Consider the following 20,471-nt stretch of genomic DNA (forward strand, 5'->3'; position numbering starts at 1 on the left):
CAGAGGATTCCCTGGATTTGAGATAGCGTATTCAGATCTGATGGAGAATATTTCTGTCACTCTCAGTTCACAATCTGGCACTATCTTTCTTTCTCCTATGCTAATGCAGTTTCAGGATTTAGCATGGAGTGGACTTTCTGTTAACAAAGGTGGAAAAGAAGGGAAGGGTTTGACATTAGTAGGTGTTGTTGAAGTAATTAATCATGCCCTTCAGTCAATCCAATATCTTGGGTATTATGCAGTGCGCTACATTGTCTTTGTCTAAATTGAACACTAATCCTAGTTTTATGGGGTTTTTGTTATTCTTGTCTTGGACAATTGACTTGTCCTATTAAGCCTCTTTAGATCTATCTTTCCCAAATCATGTTTGCAATGACTATGCTCCTTCTATTTTTGTTTAACCTTTTGATTTCTTTGTAGCAGAAATGAGAACTTCTTTGGAGAAGATGCTATCCATGTCTCCAGCATGAACAAAAATGGAGCAAATGATGCCCAGGTTGTAGTTTCTGTGGAACCTATAAATGATCCTCCATTTATTCATGCCCCTGAATTTATAATGCTGGAGGAGGACAACAATGATGGTTTACTGAAAAGAGACCAATTTGATTTCTTGATAGGGGATCCAGATCTTCAACACTTTCCTGGTATGCTAATTGAACCAGAAAGAAAGAGAGGTTTCTGTTCTTTTTTAATGGATAACGTAGTGATGGGAGACTTTATATCCTGTTGTTCTATAGGTTCCATTTGTCAGGACTGCATTCCTGTAGGTAACCCCAAAATAGTTATGATTAAGGCTGATATATATATACACCTGGAAATGGATGTGGTATAATGAAAAAAAGAGGTATTGTAATAGGTGATAATTAGATCAATAACTCAGTATGGATTAAGGAAGTAAAGTGGTCAGTTGACCATTTTGGGCTATGCCACACCTGATAGATGGTTATCCCTGATATATGAATTAGTGAACCACATCTTTGTATGGATATGACATGTCAAAGGATTCATATAGCCGACCCCATATGGTTGGGATAAGGCTTAGATGATGATAACCCCAAAATAGTTATGATTAAGGCTGAGTTTTATATATATACATACCTGGAAATGGATGTGTTATAACGAAAAAAAAAAGAGGTATTGTCAAAAGCAGATGTTTCCTAATAGGTGATAATTAAATCAATATATATATATATATATATATATATACATACACACCTGGAAATGGATTTAGTATAACAAAAAAAAAGAGGTATTGTCAAAAGCCAGATGTTTCCTAATAGGTGATAATTAGATCAATAACTCAGTATGGACCAAGGAAGTAAAGTGGTCAGTTGATCATTTTGGGCTATGCCACACTTGATAGATGGTTATCCCTGATATATGAAATAGTGAACCACATCTTTGTATGGATATGACATGTCAAAGGATTCATTTAGCCGATCCCATATGGTTGGGATAAGGCTTAGATGATGATTGCGATGATCTTTGTATGGGTAACCTTCTCTGAGCATGTTGGACTGGAGGCCCACAACAAGGTTTTGATTGCAAACAGAATTGATTCAACAAAAAAGGGTCTTGCTGTCAGGACTTTGCCCTTCTAGATGGTTATATCTTTGTTGTCTGCAAATACTTTAGGATAGGATGTCTGCCTTCACTCTGAATCTAGCAGCCTCTCAAAAGTCCCACCTAGGCCATTGTTTTCTGAACACAGGTGAAGCATCTTTGGGAAAGGTGCTCTTTATCCTCTTCCAAAGGAGTTTGCAACCATGCGCCTACCTTTCTTTTTTTTTTCAAGTTTCTTTGGCCACCACCTAGAAAATCTTTTTCAATTCTTCAATTGCCACAATAGCACAATCAGATTGTGCTCCATGTTTCTATTTATGACTAGATCACCTTACCTTTTTCCAAGAATGTTTCATTTATAGAGTGAATATGAAGGTTCCTTCACTCTACTGATCTTGAGGTTTTGCCAAAATTTTTTGTCATTGTTTTGCAGGTAATGAGTCTTATTTTTTGGTCACACTTTCCTTGGAAGTCAATGTTGGTATTCTTGTCACAAGTCTACCAGTTCATCTTATTAATACAACTGAATTGAAGATAAAGGATAGCCATCAATGGCAACCCCTCCAGAACTTTGTTACTATTTCTAAACATTTTCTCATCAAGGGGAAAGGGATTAGATTCAGGGGAACAATTATGGATTGCAACAATGTCATACAACAATTGCAATACCAAGTGAGCAAACTGTTCTCATTCAACATGGAATAACATTTAATTTGTCTTCATTTACTTTATAATGTCTTTGTTTAATTTTAGTTTCTTTTTATTTCCTTACTATTGTTTAAGTGAAGTTGATACAAAGAAGAAAATAGACTAGTTTACTGTTCTTCCTTCCAATATGAAACATAGAATTACACTCTCTTACAGTATGGAGTGAACTTTGACGATTGACTTAGAGATTTTCATGAATATCCTTCTTCCTTGATTTGGCAGAATAACAAGGTCAGTCATACTGTCAGGAATGAAAATGTAGGTAACATAATTGGGTACCAGTGAACTTGGTAAATGAGAAACAAAAGTATTACTAAGAAAAATTCTTTCAACAGAAATATAGGCTATCATAATTACCCATGTAAAAAAGCAAATGCACTCCACCCTCACTGGCACCTAGATAATTCCATGCTAATTGAATTGAATGGGAAAACTTTACATGCATATCACTATCCTTTAGATGTTTAGATGTTCTGTGTCTGACTTTCAGATTCAAGCTAAATTTGATGATATGAGATATATCTTCTATGTAGCTAAGTGGTTGGTAATCAAGAAAAATTCCCATAGGATGAACATAGTTGAGGTGAATGAGTGGCAAGGCTAGAAGCATAAATGAAGGTATATGAATCCCAGAGTTGTTCTGAACTTCTAATAGGTGATTAGGCTATCGATTAAGGTAAAGGTGGTTGTTTTTCCACAGGAGTGGGTGAACAGTGTTCTGTGGTCTCGAACATGGGAACCAGAACCTGATGCATCTCCTGGAGTTTGACTCAGCAAGAAGAAAAAACAAGAATTTGCAGTCATGTGCATAGAAAAATATAAACTATTAAAACAGTCCATATTTGTTCAAATTCTAACATTATATACTGATAATAAAAGGTCTTGAACTTTATCTTTGTTACTTAAGCATATTAGCTATTTCATTTATGTTAAATAAGTAATAGATAAAAGAAAATGTTATGTTGAAGTGTTGATAAAAAATCCATCAAGTGTTGGAATCTGATACGTGTCTAACATAGACACTTCATCCACTTGGGAGAGTCCATGCAACATTGGTGATGCATGATTTTCCATGATTTTGGGTTTAGTCATTGTTGAACCATAAAGAAAACATTTTCCTTGGAGTTAAGAAAAACATGGAAAACAACTTCCTAAATGTTTAAAAATGTATTTTTTTTTTGCAAAATGCAGAAGTGGGTAGGACTTGGGGATCAACCTCAAAACCTCCACTTTCCCCCCTCTCTCTATCAATGGGATATTTTGAATGGTGAGATTGGGATAGGTATTCGCCACATAAAAGTGAGCGGAATATTTTACTAAGATTCTCTGTTATGTTCATTTTCTTTCTTGTCAATCCAAAATTCCTATTTTTTCTAATTTTTTCCCCAACAACAAGAAAATATATTTCTATAAAATATTATTCTAGTAAAATATTTTCTAAAACAAAAACTTCCCATAAAAAATGGAGCCTAATTTTTTGCTTGCGGATGAGCAAGCTTCCATAAAATGATCTGGCATCATGTTTGGTTAGAAGATTGCAAGCAAAACTGTGTTATTTAGCCAAGCTTTGGGCTCAGATTAAATAAGGAGTAAGATGCACATTTAATCCTTTTTACATAATCGGTCATATTTTTCTCCATATAATGTCAAATTATACCTCAGTTTAGGAATATGAGATCTATTTTTGCTTATGGAAAGAGCAAAGGGATTCTTATCTAGTTCAGTGATGAAGTTATCAATAAGACTGAAAGAAAAAGTTTATGGTACAGGGTGGAGAACCAGGTGCTGTTCTAACTGTCACTGTCAATGATATGGGAAACTATGGATGTTGTCCGGATTGTGCTGAAGGAATGTCACTGCCACTTTTTTCTGAGGCTACTGTAAATCTAATAAGGAGGCGGCCAATGAGTTCAATGGTAGCTCATAGTAAGGTTTATTGTAGATCTTTTTTTTTTTGTGAAAGCTGTTCCTCTAGCTTCTGTCTAAATGCCAAGTTTGCCCTTTCAGGTTCAAAAATTCTGATGTCTGTTGAAATCCAATTACCTGCAAATGTAATTTAGTTGTAGTACTTAATTTTTTTTCCCTAAGTGGTCTTCTTATGCGATTGATTTGTAACTTGGCTTTCTTTTTATTTAGTGCTCTCTCTTTCTCTCTTTCTAACAGCACATGCACACAGCCACAGAGATCCCTAGCCCATAATGGGGGCCTATTAGCTTGATGTGCCACCTCGATTTTGTAGCACATGCTTTTTTTTTTTCTCCTGACTTCTGAATGTCACTCTATTTGGATGGATGTCTTTCTGGAAACTGATACTGTGAACCTTGTTTGACACATTGACCTTTCTAAGTAAGCAATTTGGTAACCTAACAGATATAGTTTCTTCTTCCATGCTTGTGTGGGTTTTAATATAATTCTCTTTCACTCTATGATGGTATTATTTAGGATATAATCTATTGATGGTACATTATTATGGGTATGAACTAACTTTTACTTTGCTACATGCAGCCATGGGAGAAATAATCGTGGTTGGATTTGTTGTAATGTTTTCACTTGGAGTGGTACTTCTCATTTTCATATGTAAATGTGCAATTGCTCTTGTGAAAGAAAGAAAAAGATGCAATGCTAGAAAAACTGAACTCTTGAAAATGGAACATTTCCAGAACCATACTGTAAGTGTGCTTTATATATTCTGGCTATTTTGGTTGATGGTCATTCTACTATGGTCAATAAACAGTTATTACGAAAAAGATATATTTGTTCTATTGTTTTCATCCCTTTAACTTCAATATTTACTTTCGTCGCTTACAAGATTTACCACATGTTTATCTGTATAGTTTCTTCTGAAACATCTGAACATAAATCATGTTTTCAGTAGTCAATTGACTAATCTCAGAAGACTTGGAACCAAAATTTTCTTATTACATGCTTTTGTTTATATGTATGCAGTCAAATGCAACATCATTGGATGATGCAACTTACTTCACAGCCTGTTGTTCAAGCCCTTTCTTGCTTAGGAGCCAGAATTCCAACTTCCGCCAGCGGTAAGGACTTTTATTCATTTCAATTTGAAAATTGTTCTTAGAATTGATGGGGATTGAAAAGGAAATAGGTTATTATACTCAAAAAATAAAAAGAAAAAGACAAAATGGTACACAGAGGACTGCCCTCTAGACTGCATACTGGTTAATGGTTCTATATTATTTGACTAAAAGAATGTTTAAAATATAGATACTGGAAAATCTATGACCTGTTGAGAAATGTATGGGTGTTGTCTTTTGACATAGACACAAGGTACACCATTTATTCAATGGTTCTGTGAACCACTCAAGCCATATATCAGATTAGATTCGGCATCTCTGTGTGCTAATCCCTTGAAATTGCATCTTACTTTCTCATTGTTTTTTGTTTAGGCTGTGTTTGGCTTAAAAGAAAATATACGGGAAGGAAGAGAAAAGTAGGGAAACCTATACAAGGTTTATATGGGTTTCCCTACCTTTCCCTTCCTTTGCTTACATTTTCTTTCAAACCAAACACTGCCTTAATGTGATACCATTTTACACTTTTTTATGATAATTCTTTGTGCATCCTTCAGGTCATGCCGTCAATCTGGAACTCAAGGATCTTGCAGTAATGAATATTGCTCATCTCAGTCCTCTGGCGATTAGTATCAGCAAACCTCTGATACCACTTAACTGCCTCTTGCCACTGAAAAGAGACAGGAACTGCTTGAGTCCTTACAATGAGGAAAAAGCTGTAGTTTTAACATTTGTCCCTGTGATAGGAAATCTTGATTGAACTTGGGTTGGCTAGATTTAGTCACTAGCAATGTGCTTATCCATAATCACATTTCATCAAAGGGTTTTTGGAGTTATTATTGTTGGTGATTTACCTCTACGCTGCAGTGGTAAAGTTGAAACCTCAGACAGTCGAACCCACTTGGCCAGCTGTCCAAGTTAAAAACAGGATAGAAATTATGAAATGTCAAATAAAAGTCATAATAAATTAAAGAGGAATTAGGGGTGAAACTTGGGTGGGCCCGAGCCTAGATCGACCCAGCCCACAATTTTGCACGGATTGGACTTGCATCAAATTTGGTGAAGGCTAAGCTCTTGGACAAATGACTGAATGAGGCTTAGCTTAGACTCAGGCTTTAAGCACAATTCTTAAGATTGGGCTCGGGTTGAGCTTAAATCCGGCCCAGACTTTCCAACTTGCATACTAATCCTACTTTCATTTCATAAGTAGAATTTGGAGATCTACTCTCACTATTGCTTCACGTGGCCTCATTTAACCAAAAGTTAGGATCTTCTCACCACAACACATAAAACATCGGTTGTATTGTAATCAACGATATTCTCAACGTGCGACTGGATGAGCGTGGCCATCAATTTGTTGTGGTCAGATCCAAACTCGTTAATCAATCGGATTGTCACGGGGGTAGATCTATAGCGGAAGAAACCCGTGCAGTGTCCAGGCCAAGGCAGGCTACAAGCCTTTTATATGCTTAGGGCTAGGAGTTGCCTGATAAGATGGTTCCACCAAGTTCAGTAGCACTGGATCATGACCTCAATTCGTATGGTCGGAGTTTTCTGTTGGCTCTGGCCGATCCATGGGAGGCGCCTCTTACGTACTAAGGGGGACAGCCATGATGAGAGGCGACTAAGCGCCGATGAGAGGAACTCCTATATGTCGATGATGTAGGCACCTGATGTGCCGATGATGATAGGCAACCGCTAGGCCAGAACACACCCGTGCGCTATGGGCAACGGGATAGCTCATTTGGCTTAGGCAAGGGGCTGGCGTGGTGAAGAGTCATGCTTAGGCCATGTTCGCATGCCAAGCCTCCCTTGAGTGTTGGTGGCGTAGTGCCGGTCCATGCATTGTCTCCATGAGCATGTGTGTGCTCATGAGGAACCCTGGTAGCCATGCTAGCCATTAACTAGGGCCACCCCGCAAGGGATATTGGTCTAGGAGTGCCAAGGTCAGGCACCCAAGGAGGTTGACCACCCCTCAAAGAGTACGTTAAGCTTTTGGTGGTCTGCCTAAAGATGACATGAGATTTTTCAATAATCTTTCTAGCAAAAATGACAGTGATGTCCCTTAACGTAAGCCCACCAAGCGTAGGCAAGGCTAAGCCTATGTCAGACCGTGACAGGCTCCCCCACTCAATCCATTGTTGTCCTCGACAATGGCTCCTTTGTGAAGCTTGTGTTTTATGCCATCCACTTGTGTGTCAGTTTCTGGGCTCGCCTGGCCAACCCAGGTCTCGTCTATGTTGGTGTCCATTTATGGGGATGTAACCATTTCATCATGCTGGCCTGCCTAGACTTCACCCCCAATGTTGAGGTTACTCAAACCGCGCAATGGCTATGCCGTTGAACAGTGTGTGAGAAGGGCCCTCGAAGAAATTGGATGTGTGTGCTTCGCGGAGATCCGCCCCATGTATCTCTTTACCTTAAGGCTCAACCGTCTTCTTGGTAGCTTTTCGGTGGTGCTACCGAACACGATGTGATAAGTCTACTCTTGCTGTTGGTGATGTGTCCTGGGTACCCTTTCACCATGCTGGCCTGTAGACTTCACCTTGCCGTGTACGGGTTACTCAAACCTAGTCCATGGCTTATACTCTTTTGTCCCTCGAAACTACACTTCACCTCACTGACTTGGGCTACCTCTTCGCTTCGAGGGGGCTCCAATGTGCTATTGCCTCAAAGAGATCTGACTGCAATATGCGCGAGTGTGGCAACTTTTCCCCATGATGTTGTCGAAGTGCCTATGATGTGTGATTGTTGTTGCAAGTGTTCCGCCTTGTTGAATGCTGAGCATGTCCTTTGATGCATTGCTGGTGTAGGGCCACCATGCTCCAACGGCCAGTGTACCCACATTCCTAACATTCCAATATTGTGGCTTCAACTGAGGACCCATTTGTGCTAAACTGCCACTTTAGTGATATTCCTTGACCAACTGTCGACACCAACCAATTTTGGACCGCTGTCCCCGCCTTAGTAGTGCCTCTGACAAGTTACGGAACAATGGCTCATCCTTCATGAAACCAAGATGTAGGCACACCGCCCATAACTCACTAAAATTAATAGCAACTGATGTCCGTGAGGAAGCATGGCACTCCCCCGCTCAAACCACCACAATATGCCTTTCATGAAATGACCTATGTGTCTGACCCCGCATGAGCACAACACCCAATGTGTTTGCCCCCACAAGGGCATTGCTTTTGGGGGTCATTGGAATGGGGACATGAATGAATGGCCTCTTGCCAGGCTTGATGAGAGTTGCTTGCTTGAACCCAAGTGGAAGTGCCAAGGGACCGCACCCCACAATGTGCTGCTTGTCGAGATTACTGCTTCAACTGGCTCTGTGTGCTTTTGCTCTGATGCCAATTGTCACGGGGGTAGATCTACAGCGGAAGAAACCAATGCGGCGTCCAAGCCAAGGCAGGCCAAGACAAGCCTTTTGTATGCTTAGGGCTAGGAGTTTCCCGATAAGATGGCTCCACCAAGTTCAGTAGCACTGGATCATGACCTCAATTCGCATGGTCGGGGCTCTTTGCTGGCTCTGGCCGGTCCATGGGAGGCGTCTCTTACGTGCTAAAGGGGGACGACTATGATGAGAGGCAGTTAGGTGCCGATGAGAGGGACTCCTATATGCCAATGATGTAGGCACCTGATGTGCCGATGATGATAGGCAACCATTGGGCCAGAACACACCCGTGTGCTATGGGCAACGGGATAGTTCATTCGGCTTAAGCAAGGGGCTGGCATGGTGAAGGGTCATGCTTAGGCCAACCTGCATGCCAAGCCTCCCTTGAGTGTCAGTGGCCGGTGATGTCCCTTAACGTAATCCCACCGAGCATATGCCTCTATCAAACCGTGACAGAGTAGCGGCGTGGCTCAGTTGGTAGCATCTCTACTTTGTTGTAGCGGCCTAGCGGGGACCTGGGAATTGGGATGATGGGATCTCTGCTCAGTTGGTGATGATTGAGCCAGCCTGGTCCGGTCGAGTTTTACGTCATGCTCCGGGCTCCGGTTCATCGGGCTTGATCCGGTGTTCTCTTATAATAAAATGTAAATAATTTAAATAAAAAAAATGGGCTCCTCCGTCGTCAATGATCAGCTGTCCTCCTTCGCCCTGTGGACGCTTCGGAACTGTATCCATGGCAACTCCCTCTTCCGCTTATCAGAAGCTTCTGAGCATGGGCACTAAGATCGTCGCCGTCGGTAGAAACTACGTTGCTCACGCCAAAGAACTCGGCAACGCCGTCCCAAAGGTGTCTTTCTCTCTCAGTCTTTATTTCACACAAATCTATGCTTGCTCTTCTGTCCTCCTCCAAATATCGGCTTACCGACGCAATGTTAGGTTGGAAACTTGAAATATGTTTTCTCTGGAAAATGATAAATCTGTTTATGTTTGGATATGTTTTGAGGAAATTAAGTTGTTAAGAGCCTCTTTTAGGTTGAAACCCACCTTAATTTCAGCATAATCGTTTACCTCTTCGAAGACTTCAGCTTGATCTAGGTTGAATGAACTATGATGAACACGCCGCTTTTTTTTCCTAAAATGAAAAAGTGAGCTCGTCGGTCTTGTATCGTTATCACCCAATCACGAGATGGCTCATGGAAAAATTTTCTACTCCAGGAGCCAGTATTATTCTTGAAGCCCACCTCTTCTTATCTACAAAATGGGGGTACTATCGAAATTCCCCATCCATTGGTGTCCCTGGATCATGAAGTGGAGCTAGCGGTCGTCATCGGCCAGAAAGCTCGTGATGTTTCTGAGGCAACTGCCATGGATTATGTTGGAGGTATGTATATCAGAACTCATGACTTCTTTCCAGAAAAGGGTTATCTAAATCTAAGTGTACTTCTAATTATCCACTGGTGTGCGTTCTGGGGAACATCACTTGGGAAGGCATTTTATAAACCTTGAAATTTTTTTTCTCTACCTATTTGTCAGTTTTAGGGGATCATCGCCTATATCTACGATTTTGTTTTTTTAAACAAAAACAATTGCCACAATTTTACTGATGGGACAATTGTTTTCTGCCTTAAAAAAATAAATTCATACATATTGGTGAAGAGCCCTTTAGTGGAAGCAAATTAGTTTATCTTATCTATCAACAGTACAACTCTACACAACTAAGCCTTGTCCCAACTATACGGATTACATGAATCCTGTTGCATCATTCCTCTTTGTTCAGTGCTATGTTTTTTGTCAAGTTATGGAACCTTGAATCATTTCTTACCTCTTCAACCCATGTCATTTTTTTATTCTACCTATATATCTTCTGAAGTCTTCAACTTATAACAGATCACTTCTTCTTATTAGTGATGTAGATGGTCTCATCCATATATGACCAAACCATCTTTGGGGCTGTTTGATAACAGCTGAGGTAGTTGAACTGAATGGCTTATCACTTTGTCTTTTAGTGAATAAGCTGTTAAGGAGGTTGTGAGCTCCTTAATGACTGAAACTGAAGTCATTCAGTTCAACCACTTCGGTAATGGCCAAAGGTTAAGTCTGCATCCAGTCCAGTCCTCCCAAGATCCCATATAACTGGGACCAATATTGTGCAATGGCCATTTACCTATTTGGGGACTCAAAAGCAGTGTAATTTATACACTGCATTAACATGATACAAGTGGAGAATATACTTGATTCTGTATAACTTCCATTACTAAGTTGGCTTTATTGGCAACTATCATAATATATGTTACTTCATCAGTGCATCTCAATCCTAAAATCATTCTCAATTTAACAGTTTTGAATTGAGCCCAGAATAGCTACACTTGACAGCTGTGTAATCAATAATAATGCCCCACATAAGCCATGCATGTGAAGTGATAGAATGAGTGGTTATGAGACATATACACTTTATGGCTGATGTGGGCATTATTATTGGTTGCATAGCCTCTAACACAGCTATCATGTGAAGCTAGTCCGGACTCATTTGAATCACATACCATGTTCACCATATGGACAAGCATGCATTTTATGAATATATAAGCTCACTATCATTCTTTTCCATTCAGCCACATATTCTTTTTTTTTCTTATGTATGGTCATCCACATTGTTTGGAAATTGCTGTTAAAATTTTTGTTTCCATTTTTTTCCAGAGCATATTATGTATGAAATTGATCCCCCTTCCCCATTTTTAAATCCTCTAGGTTATGCGCTTGGTTTGGATATGACTGCAAGGGAAATCCAATCTTCTGCCAAGGTATATCTTTGGATATGTTTCCCATTAGTAAAAGGTTAGATAGTCCTACTTCTGTTATCCTCAGTAGTTCTCTCAATCAAGTTTGGTTGTGTGTTCTCATAAAGTTAAAAAAATCTATATTCTATCATGCTGAATCTTGGCCAAAGGAGGGATATTTACATTTTTATGGATATTATTTGATGTCAAGTTGTATTTTATATCACCATGAATGGGAACTTTTATTTCTCAGACTTGTGATACTCATTCTGTATGATTATTTTGTAATAGTTGTTTATTAAATATTAATCATGTATATTTTAAAAACTTTAAATCTTTTAATTCCACAAGAAAAAAAAATCCATTTCCCTTAATACATCCTTCAAACCTGAAAATTTTATACTGTTGCAAATTCCCTCTGAAATTCCTCATAGAATTTTTAGTTTTGAAGGATTGAAATTTCCCTCGAAACTAATATTGAACCTTAATTACACGCATAGATGCATTTATGGAAAATATAAATATGCAGGGTAGCAGATGTTCTTTGCTTGAGATGCAACATATAACACTATAAGTTGATAAAGAGTTAAACAAGAACTATATGATTAAATGTTGTTGTCTTTAAATTGTTGACCAGGATAAACTTTTGCTTTATATTTATCTCTTATTTTGATTTTTGATTAATTAAGTAGGGGCCATTACTTGGTGTAATGGTAAAACCTTGGGCTGTCAAGCATGAGAATGCAGGTTTGAGTCTGAGTGGCCACTTTGTGCAAAGAAATGCCAAAGGTTAGGACCGTATCCAGTCCACCCCACTCAAGATCCCCAGATGGCTGGGACCAACATTGGGTAATGGCCTTTAGTGGCCTTTTTATTAATTGTGTTATTCTACTATAGAGATCACTATCTTTTTATTTTATTTTATTTTGTTTTGTTTACTTTATTAATGTTCTTTTTTTGTATTATTATGTTATGTATCAGTCTGCAGGTCTGCCCTGGACGGTGGCTAAAGGGCAGGACACCTTCACTCCAATCAGTTCAGTTGTACGAAGCCAAACTCAGATCTTGTCCTTAAGTCTTTTAACCAAATATCAGATTGAGATCAGAATGAGACAATAAGGACCAAGCTTTTTGTTTGTCATCCTATTTATGTGAAGGAATTAATGAGCTTTAGAATTCTAGTCTCACATTTCTTTATTCTCTCAAATCATACAATCTCTATATTAAATGTCTAAGGATTCTAGACATAGTTTCATACAATCAAATAGATGGTGTAATATAACATTTTGACAGGCTCATACTTTATGAATTCTTTGCAGCTGCCCAAGTCAATGGTGCCAAACCCTGACAACTTGGAGTTATGGCTAAAGGTTCTAAAAGTCCATTTTTGCTCCATTTTCTTTTATTTGCATCTTGTGAATGTCTTATTTTCTTTTGGTTATCAGAGAGATGTTAGAGAACTCAGTGATTCATTTCGCTTCAGGTGGATGGAGAAATCAGGCAGAAGGGATGCACCAAGGATATGATGTTTAAGATCCCATTTCTCATTAGCCACATAAGCTCTATCATGACACTTCTAGAAGGAGATGTCATACTGACAGGTACTATGTGAGCTTCAGTCAATATATCCTATAACATCGATACTCCCTCTGCAGGGCTGCTGCATGATACACTAATAAAATGTTGTTCTGACAAGCATGAGAATGAGTGGTCACTTTGTGCATCCTCCTCCTAATCATCATCATAAACAACAACAACAATAACAATAATAATAATAATAATAATAATAATAATAATAATAATAATAATAATAATAACAACATCATTGGGTCTGTATCCAGTCTATCCCTCTCAACAATAATAACAGTAATAGTCCTTTTACCTATCGGTCCTATCCCACAAAAAATAAAATAAAATATACACTTTAACATTAAGGTGTTTTCTTAAATTATGGTATCAATCATGACTCTTTGCTTTATCAGTTTTTCTGACCTAAAAAAGCAAATATAACTTTTTGTAGGGCGTTACCCAATTGCTTAGGAAATTGTGATTCTTATGGTATATAACATATTGAAGAAGTATCCCACCATAACATGAACACTAAGGGGTCATGCTAAGTTGGTGCCTAGGACCATGGTAAACACCAATGCTCATGATTTCATCCTGATTGAAAGTCAATACATATTGAGAAATAAGTATATGATATAAATGCTTGCTATTCCCCATGGTCTTAAAAACCAATTACATTTTTCCTTATTCTCTTGGTGGCAGAAATGTGACTGCTAAGATGGATGAGTAGAAAAACTAGAAAAGATAGAATTAGGAATGAGGTTATCTGTAGGAACTTAGGAGTAGCTTCAATATGTGATAAAATGAGAGAGAGTAGACTAAGATGATTTGGGCATGTGCATAGAAGGCCACCAACTGCTGAAGTTAGAAGTGGTTTGTTACACATTGAAGGGGATATGACTTTAAAGAGAATGGATTGGCGAAACAGGATTCATGTAGCCGACCCCATATAGTTGGGATAAGGCATGGATGATGATGATGGTCGCCCTTTAAGATGCTACAAATTTTTCTCTTCTAATTTTCTAACCAATGGTGCAGAATAGCAGAAGGTGTATGTGAGATGCACGTGCTGATTTTTCTGACCCTTTTTATGAGGATAAACCACAATCCTGGTGTCTATTATTAATTTTAATTGCTTAGTTGTGCAACTATTTCTATCTATGCAGGGACTCCTGAAGGTGTTGGCCCTGTGAAAGCAGGCCAGAAGATTACTGCTGGGATAACAGGCCTTGTAGATGTTCAATTTGATGTTAAGAAGCGTCAAAAGCCAGGAAATTGCTAAGATCAAAGTAAGATGAGAATCTTTTACATTAAGACTTAATGATCCCTTTGAGCTAAAGTACTATGAAGGAAACGAGAAGCAAATAAGTTGTGTCTAGAGGTTGAAAGCTCACCAGTAAGTCAACGGATTCCTCATAAGAGCTTTACTCTATGATTTTCAGGTGAAAAGAAAACGTAGAACTTACAAATGCCATTCCATTTAATCTCGTACAAGCTTTCCAATTTGCTAGGTGAGATCTGGGTTCTTTGCAAAATTGTCAGGTTAGGAGGCATGTTTTCAAGCATATGGGTTCATGGGTGATACAGACACCGGCATTATAGTTAATGAAGATTTTACCACACCTGCTGGTGACATGTTTCTGTGAATCCGTATTGCTAGAACTGTTCTATTTATCAGTAGGCGTTCTTTAAAATCAAATTTACAAAGAACCATACGTGGTCGATCATACACTGCTACTCTGGGTAATTCTGTAGGGACGCCTATTGGTTTCATGGATAGTAGGTTGGTGGTCAGAAAGGTAAAATGAATAGTTTGATTAACTATTTGCAGAGAGAATGTTTTTGTTAACTGTTATAATAACACTTCTCAAGACTATTATAGTATTAGTCCTTGTGGTTACAAGTCTAGTGTTGCACTGCGGACATCTTCCTGAAAATGTTATTTGTTTTAAGGTAACGACGGAATATCAAGGATCTTACGCATGGTTACCTGGGTAAACTTTGGCCATAGCAGTTGGGAACGTTCTTTGATATGATTCGGGGTGCAACTTGGGTGGGCCAACCTGATTAAAAGTATCTTATATATATATCCGAGCCCAATTCGAGTTGTATTGGATTAAGCTCAAGTTAAGCTTAGGCTTGACCTTAGGTTGGGTCAGGCCCAAGCCTGAGTCACCTTTAGAGTTGGGCCTGGGTTGACCTTCACCCAACCCAACCCGCCTGAGTTACCCATAGAAGTGTAGGGTAAGAGTAATTGTCTATTAGTGACCCAACGAATCACGTTACTGTGAATTTGTATTGTTAGAAGTGGTAACCAATCCGCTGGTATTCATCAAAATTCACGGGGTTTTTTATTGGTCAAAGTTTGATTATAGAAATTGTATGTATGTGTATGGTTGGGTCTATCACAGAACCTAAGCCCAAGCCCATAATTTTATGGGTTAGCCAAGTTGGAAATGATCACCCTACCTCGAACCAATATAGGATGATTACACTTCATTTAAAAGTCTAGCCAACGACAAGTAAAAGGATATCAAGGACGACAGGGTCACCAACGAGATCTTAAGGACGATGTAGCTGTTGGCAGGAGGATCGGTATCAGCAGCCCCCTACACCAGGAGTCACAGCTCTCTTGATATTCAATGCCTGTTTGGGAGAGTTGAAATGCAGTAGCTTCTGGCTTTCCAAGGTGGGTCTCACATTGACAGCCTATAAGTCATGTTTGGCGAAAAAATCCCAAGAGCCCAAATCATTTGAAAGGTTGTTTGCTTCAGCCTCTTTGAATAGCATATTTGGAATAAACAATGACGATATTAGTTGAAATAAAGTGCTAGGGTTACTTTTGGAATAAACAATGATGAGTCTGTGCCCTTAAACATTTTCCACTTGGTTTAGGTGGTCATATAACAATTTTCAATTCATAACCGATCAGTATATATCGTATTTACCAAAAATATCAATTGATGTCATAGAAATGAGGGTGTGAATTTAGTAATTAACTGGTAATCTGACATGGCTAAATGTATGGTTACGTGGCAGATCAGAACCATTGATATAAAAGTATGTTCTCCGTGTAGGGATGTGGGGATTGGCACTTAGGAGGGTTTCTGCCAAAAGTACAGCGGAATGGCTCCCATGTGAATGGTCGGAGGTAGCAGACAAAGGGGATCTGAGGAAAGGGAAGTGTGCATAGAGTTCCTCTTAGAGAGGCAGGAACAATTTCAACTTCTTAGAGATTCATGGAGTATGTGTATTCTGTATTTCTGTTAGGTCTCCTCTTTGGTAGATCCTCCTATTTATAGCTTTCCTGAAGGCCTTTTCCTTACAGAAAATTCCTTTTGGTTCTTCTATAAGATTACTCCTGAAGGGTTGGGATTGGTCTGATTTGTACCATCTAGACTAGTTGGAAAGTTGCCACGTGTCCTTGTGAGCTTCTGTACAAGGGCACTCACCCTTTTCTGATGCACACGCATGAAGACACTAGTTATAGCGTTCATGGTTGGAAAGTTGCCACATGTCCCATTGTGAGTGGTCAAAGGCAGTAGAGAAAGGGGATCTAAGGAGGAAAGGGAAGCTGGAAGAGGGTTCTTGGAGGTGGGAATATTGCATCTGCTCAGGGACTCATGAGGGAAGTGTGTATTCTATTAGGTCTCCTCTTTGCAAAGGCATTTTTTCGGTAGGGGTGCAAATGGATTGGATCAGATCCGATCCAAGGTCTAATCCTATTTGGTTGAATTCAGATCACTTTGTTTGGATCTTCAGATCAGATTGGATAATAGGATCCAATCAGAAATCGAATCGGATTGGGATCACCCCCTATCCAATCCAATATATGTATATAATGAAAATAATTAAGAAGTACTTGTATTTTTTGTTTTTATTTTATTTAAATTAGTATATTTTAATTTTCTTTCAATAATTTATTAATTTGTAAAGAAAACAAGTTGGATCGGATCAGATCCAACTTACTGATAGAATTCGAATTCAAATCGAATCCTATCAGATCCAATCGGATCGAATCCAACATTAATAGTGTTGGATCGGATTCAAATATACCCTTATTCGAATCTGATCCGATCTGTTTGCATCCCTATTTTTTGATACAGAAAGTTCCTGATGATGCGCAATCTGGTCGGTCCTAGCTGCCGGTTACCTCTCCTCTGACGAGATTGGAGGTGCCTGAAACAAGGAAGAAAATGGAGACTTCCGGGGAGGAACCCGGTTGGAACACTCCGAAGCTCAAGTTAGTGCTCTTGAGAAGGCAAGGGAAATGAGGAACTTTAAGACCAGAAAGCGCAAGAATCACATACCTCCTTCCTTGGGAGATGGGGTCTTTTATAATCACCCTGTACACTTACTTCCATACCTCTGCCAGTTCGGGTATCATTACCTCCGTCAGATCGGGTGTCATTTCCTCTGCCAAATCGGGTGTCATTTCCTCTACCAGATCGGGTGTCATAACTTCTGCCAGTTGCCAGTTGCCAGTTCGGGTGTCATAACCTCCACTGTTCCTTGTCAGGGCCGTCTTTGCCACGTCTGAGATGGCGGTGGTAGGTGGCCGTTGGTGGGCGGCTGTCATGTGTCGGACCCCTAATCAGTCAGGTGCGTCGTCTCCGTGTACGAGCCTCCTGGGCGTTAGGTATGGTTGTTCAGTCAGGCGACTTGGAGCCGAAGTGGTGTGCGAGGTGGTCTTGAATTCGGATAGAAGTGTGGCCCGAACTGCCCCTAGGTGGGTAGTCCGGGTTTTTTGCATTTTGTGCTCCTTGTAAGGCTCAAGACCTCGAAGGGAGAGCTCGGGTTCCTCCTTGGGGAGTTCGGGACTCCTTAGCTCGGAGCTCGGGTTGTAGGTTCCTCCTTTGGGGGAGCTCGGGTTGTGGGCCCACTGCCGTGCCGAGCTGGCGCTTCTGCCAGGTCACTCTCAGTTGCCTCCACGTATCACATGGCCGAGGGGTCGGGTCAAATCTCCCTCCAGCAATTGCCCCCCACTTCCCATGCACGGGGTCCTGACCCGGTGTGGGGAGTTCACAGGATGACTGGTGGATTTGCCTCGGGACACTTTGGCCTTGGGTTGGAACTTCTCCGGTTTGACCTGCTTGTGTTCTTGGCTCAACCAGGGTCGGCTTGGTTCGGCCAGGGGTCAATCCCGGGCTACGTGTAGCTCACGCGCGTAAATGATTTCAAATTTTTGAACATCAAAAATACGCGCCAAACTAACTTTTCCTCGGGGGGTGCGTAGCCGGTTTCGCGGGGAGCCATTGGATGGTTTCGATCTTGGCTGTTGATGCGCAAGTACAGTGGCTATAAATAGTGGGGGGCCCCTGGTCATTTTCCTTTGCCATCCTTCAACATTTGTTTCTTGAGCTCGCGTCCAAGGCTGTCAGCTCGCGTCACTTTTTCGTAGTCCGGTAGCTTTTCCTGGTGAGTCCTCAGCCTTCTCTTTGTTTCGATGTCTAGCTCGAGTAGTTCAGATAGTCCTCTGGGGGATGCTGGTTCTACGAACCGAGCTGCTGTCCCTGACAGCTTTAGTGAGTCCGAGGCGGGGTCCAAGGTAGAGCTCGAGTTCGAGCCCGTAGGTCGAGTCACTTCGGGTAGCTTGGCATCCACCTCCCGTCGAGGTCGGGTGCCAGATAAGTTCGGGCCTTCCACTATGACGCCCGAGAGGCTTTCGTCCCTTATCGCTCAGTACAACCTGCCCGGGGAATATACTTATATTTTACCCTCAGGCGATTTTCCTTGGGAGCACGGTCCGAATGAGATCGTGATATTCTGGGAGCAGCTTGTTGTCGGGCTGCGCCTTTCCTTCCATCCCCTTATCGTCGAGGTCATGAACCACTTCGGCGTCATTGTAGGTCAGCTTCACCCGAACTCCATCCGTAACCTTGTCGGGACCATCTCCCTGTGCTACGAACACTGCCTTCCCTTTGACCTAGAAGTTTTTTCTTCTATTCTCATGCTTAAGAAACAAGTGGGTCCCCTGCCCGGGCGTAGGAGGGCGTACTACTTGTCGCCTCGTTCGAGCTTCAAGCTCTTACACGATCTCCCCAATAAGGTCCCGGCATGGAAGCGGGACTACTTCGTGGTTCGAAGTGCTACGGGGTGGCCGTTTCCTACTAAGTGGGGGTTGGTCGTCCCTGACCCCAGTGTCGCTTTAGACGAAGATACGGTGAAGGGCCTCTAGGACTGGGCCCGGCTTGGGCTCAAATGCGAAGTCTACCTGACGGAGGACAAGCTTATTCAGGCCGGTCTGAGTTCGGATAGGTTTCTTGCTCAGATAAAGATACTTTTGCTTTTGTTTTTATTCTCGCCTTTTGACGCCGAGCTCCTTTTTGCAGGTGTTATGGAGGCAGAGAAGACTCGAGGTGCGAGTATGTTCAATGGCATGAAAAGGAGGAAGCGAGTTACTAAGCGGGTCCGCGCCGATCCTTCCCGGGTTGCGGAGCCCGAGGCACCGAGAATGGAGCCTCCTTGGGAGCCCGAGGTGGCCCCTCCAATTCAGGAAGTGACAGGGGCTCCCTATGCCGACACTTCCTATACCCAGACTGTGCCTTCAGGCTTGGGAAGTCACGATGAGGTTGGGAGCGTGTTGACGCCGAGCTATGCTCTCCGAAAAAGTAAGAAGGCTACTTGCCCTGAGGAGGTCGCGGCGTGGGCCGATCTTCCTACGAATCTCATAGGCGTTCGTGCTGCATCTCACGCCATGGTGGTAAGTCGGAGTAGTGGTTGTTTTTTTTTTTTACCAAGCTGATTTTTTCTCGTTCTGGTAGGTGAACTCCTTTATCTACACTTTGGCAATCCAGGCGGAGAGGGGCTTGAAGCGAGCGCAAGCTACCGAAGCGGATTCCCATGCTGCGCAAGCCGAGCTAACGAGGTCTCGGAGGGACAAAGAGGCCTTAAGAATGGTGGTGAGACACATGGCGGACCTGAAGTTGGATCTGAAGCATCAGGTCGAGTACCTTCAGGAAGATATTAGGGAGAAGACTCAGATCTTCTCTCAGGTCGTCAAAGAGGCGAAGGTGAAAGCCGTCAAGGATTACATCGCTTCGCCACGTTTTGATGACATGATGGTGGGCTCGTACAAAAGGGGTTTCAATGTGAGCCGATGGATGATAAGGAACACGTACCTCGAGCTCGACATTAGCGCCATAATCACTTCGCGCATCACTCAGGAGATGGCTGCCGCAACTGATGATGACGTGGATTCCGAAGATGAAGCGGGACCTTCGGGTATTATCGAAGTCCCTTCTGAAGGCGAGGAAGATGTACCTCCGGGCTTGTGAGCCCGTTTGTGTTTTTGTTTTTTTTTTTGGATGAAGTGTAAACAAGTTCATTTTGCAATGAATACTTCCCCTTTTTTGGCAAAAGTGTTGGGCAGTTATTTTCTTTTTTCGCCGAGCTGACTATGTTGCCGAACTGCTAGACTTAGGC

The 20,471-nt window shown here is 41.2% G+C and overlaps 3 protein-coding genes across 9 annotated transcripts in view; all 3 read left to right on the top strand.

Annotated features, from left to right (window-relative positions):
* Window positions 1-6,159, top strand: part of GEX2 (gamete expressed 2) — a 58,318-nt gene extending 52,159 nt beyond the window's left edge. For 3 of the 5 annotated variants that reach the window (XM_010261184.3, XM_019198029.2, XM_019198030.2), the window contains 7 exons: window positions 4-231; window positions 424-644; window positions 1,997-2,235; window positions 4,041-4,197; window positions 4,777-4,940; window positions 5,218-5,312; window positions 5,864-6,159. In XM_010261184.3, coding sequence (XP_010259486.1) covers window positions 4-231; window positions 424-644; window positions 1,997-2,235; window positions 4,041-4,197; window positions 4,777-4,940; window positions 5,218-5,312; window positions 5,864-5,936 — 1,177 coding nt within the window. In that variant the 3' untranslated portion in view covers window positions 5,937-6,159. Of the gene's footprint in view, window positions 1-3; window positions 232-423; window positions 645-1,996; window positions 2,236-4,040; window positions 4,203-4,776; window positions 4,941-5,217; window positions 5,313-5,863 lie in introns of those variants that run through there. The other 2 variants (XM_088900028.1, XM_010261186.3) reach the window with 2 other exon arrangements.
* A 3,206-nt stretch (window positions 6,160-9,365) lies between these two features.
* LOC104598901 (Fumarylacetoacetate (FAA) hydrolase family) lies at window positions 9,366-14,949 on the top strand. Of its 2 annotated transcripts, XM_010261183.2 has the most exons (8): window positions 9,366-9,550; window positions 9,919-10,084; window positions 11,449-11,501; window positions 12,459-12,521; window positions 12,797-12,847; window positions 12,961-13,078; window positions 14,213-14,335; window positions 14,489-14,949. In XM_010261183.2, exons 1-7 carry the CDS (start codon window positions 9,389-9,391, stop codon window positions 14,326-14,328), a joined length of 729 nt encoding a protein of 242 aa, XP_010259485.1. In that variant the 5' UTR covers window positions 9,366-9,388; the 3' UTR covers window positions 14,329-14,335; window positions 14,489-14,949. The 2 variants fall into 2 exon arrangements, with proteins under 2 accessions (XP_010259485.1, XP_088756157.1); XM_088900031.1 differs by having other exon boundaries at window positions 14,213-14,949.
* Window positions 14,950-15,099: 150 nt separating this feature from the next.
* LOC148801798 (uncharacterized) lies at window positions 15,100-20,471 on the top strand. 2 transcript variants are annotated; one of them, XM_088900029.1, is made up of 2 exons: window positions 15,100-19,749; window positions 19,811-20,471. In XM_088900029.1, exons 1-2 carry the CDS (start codon window positions 19,384-19,386, stop codon window positions 20,321-20,323), a joined length of 879 nt encoding a protein of 292 aa, XP_088756155.1. In that variant the 5' UTR covers window positions 15,100-19,383; the 3' UTR covers window positions 20,324-20,471. The 2 variants fall into 2 exon arrangements, with proteins under 2 accessions (XP_088756155.1, XP_088756156.1); XM_088900030.1 differs by having other exon boundaries at window positions 19,844-20,471.

This window comes from Nelumbo nucifera, chromosome 3 (genome assembly GCF_055504915.1).
Source record: "Nelumbo nucifera cultivar China Antique chromosome 3, China Antique-T2T, whole genome shotgun sequence".
NCBI classification, from domain to species: domain Eukaryota; kingdom Viridiplantae; phylum Streptophyta; class Magnoliopsida; order Proteales; family Nelumbonaceae; genus Nelumbo; species Nelumbo nucifera.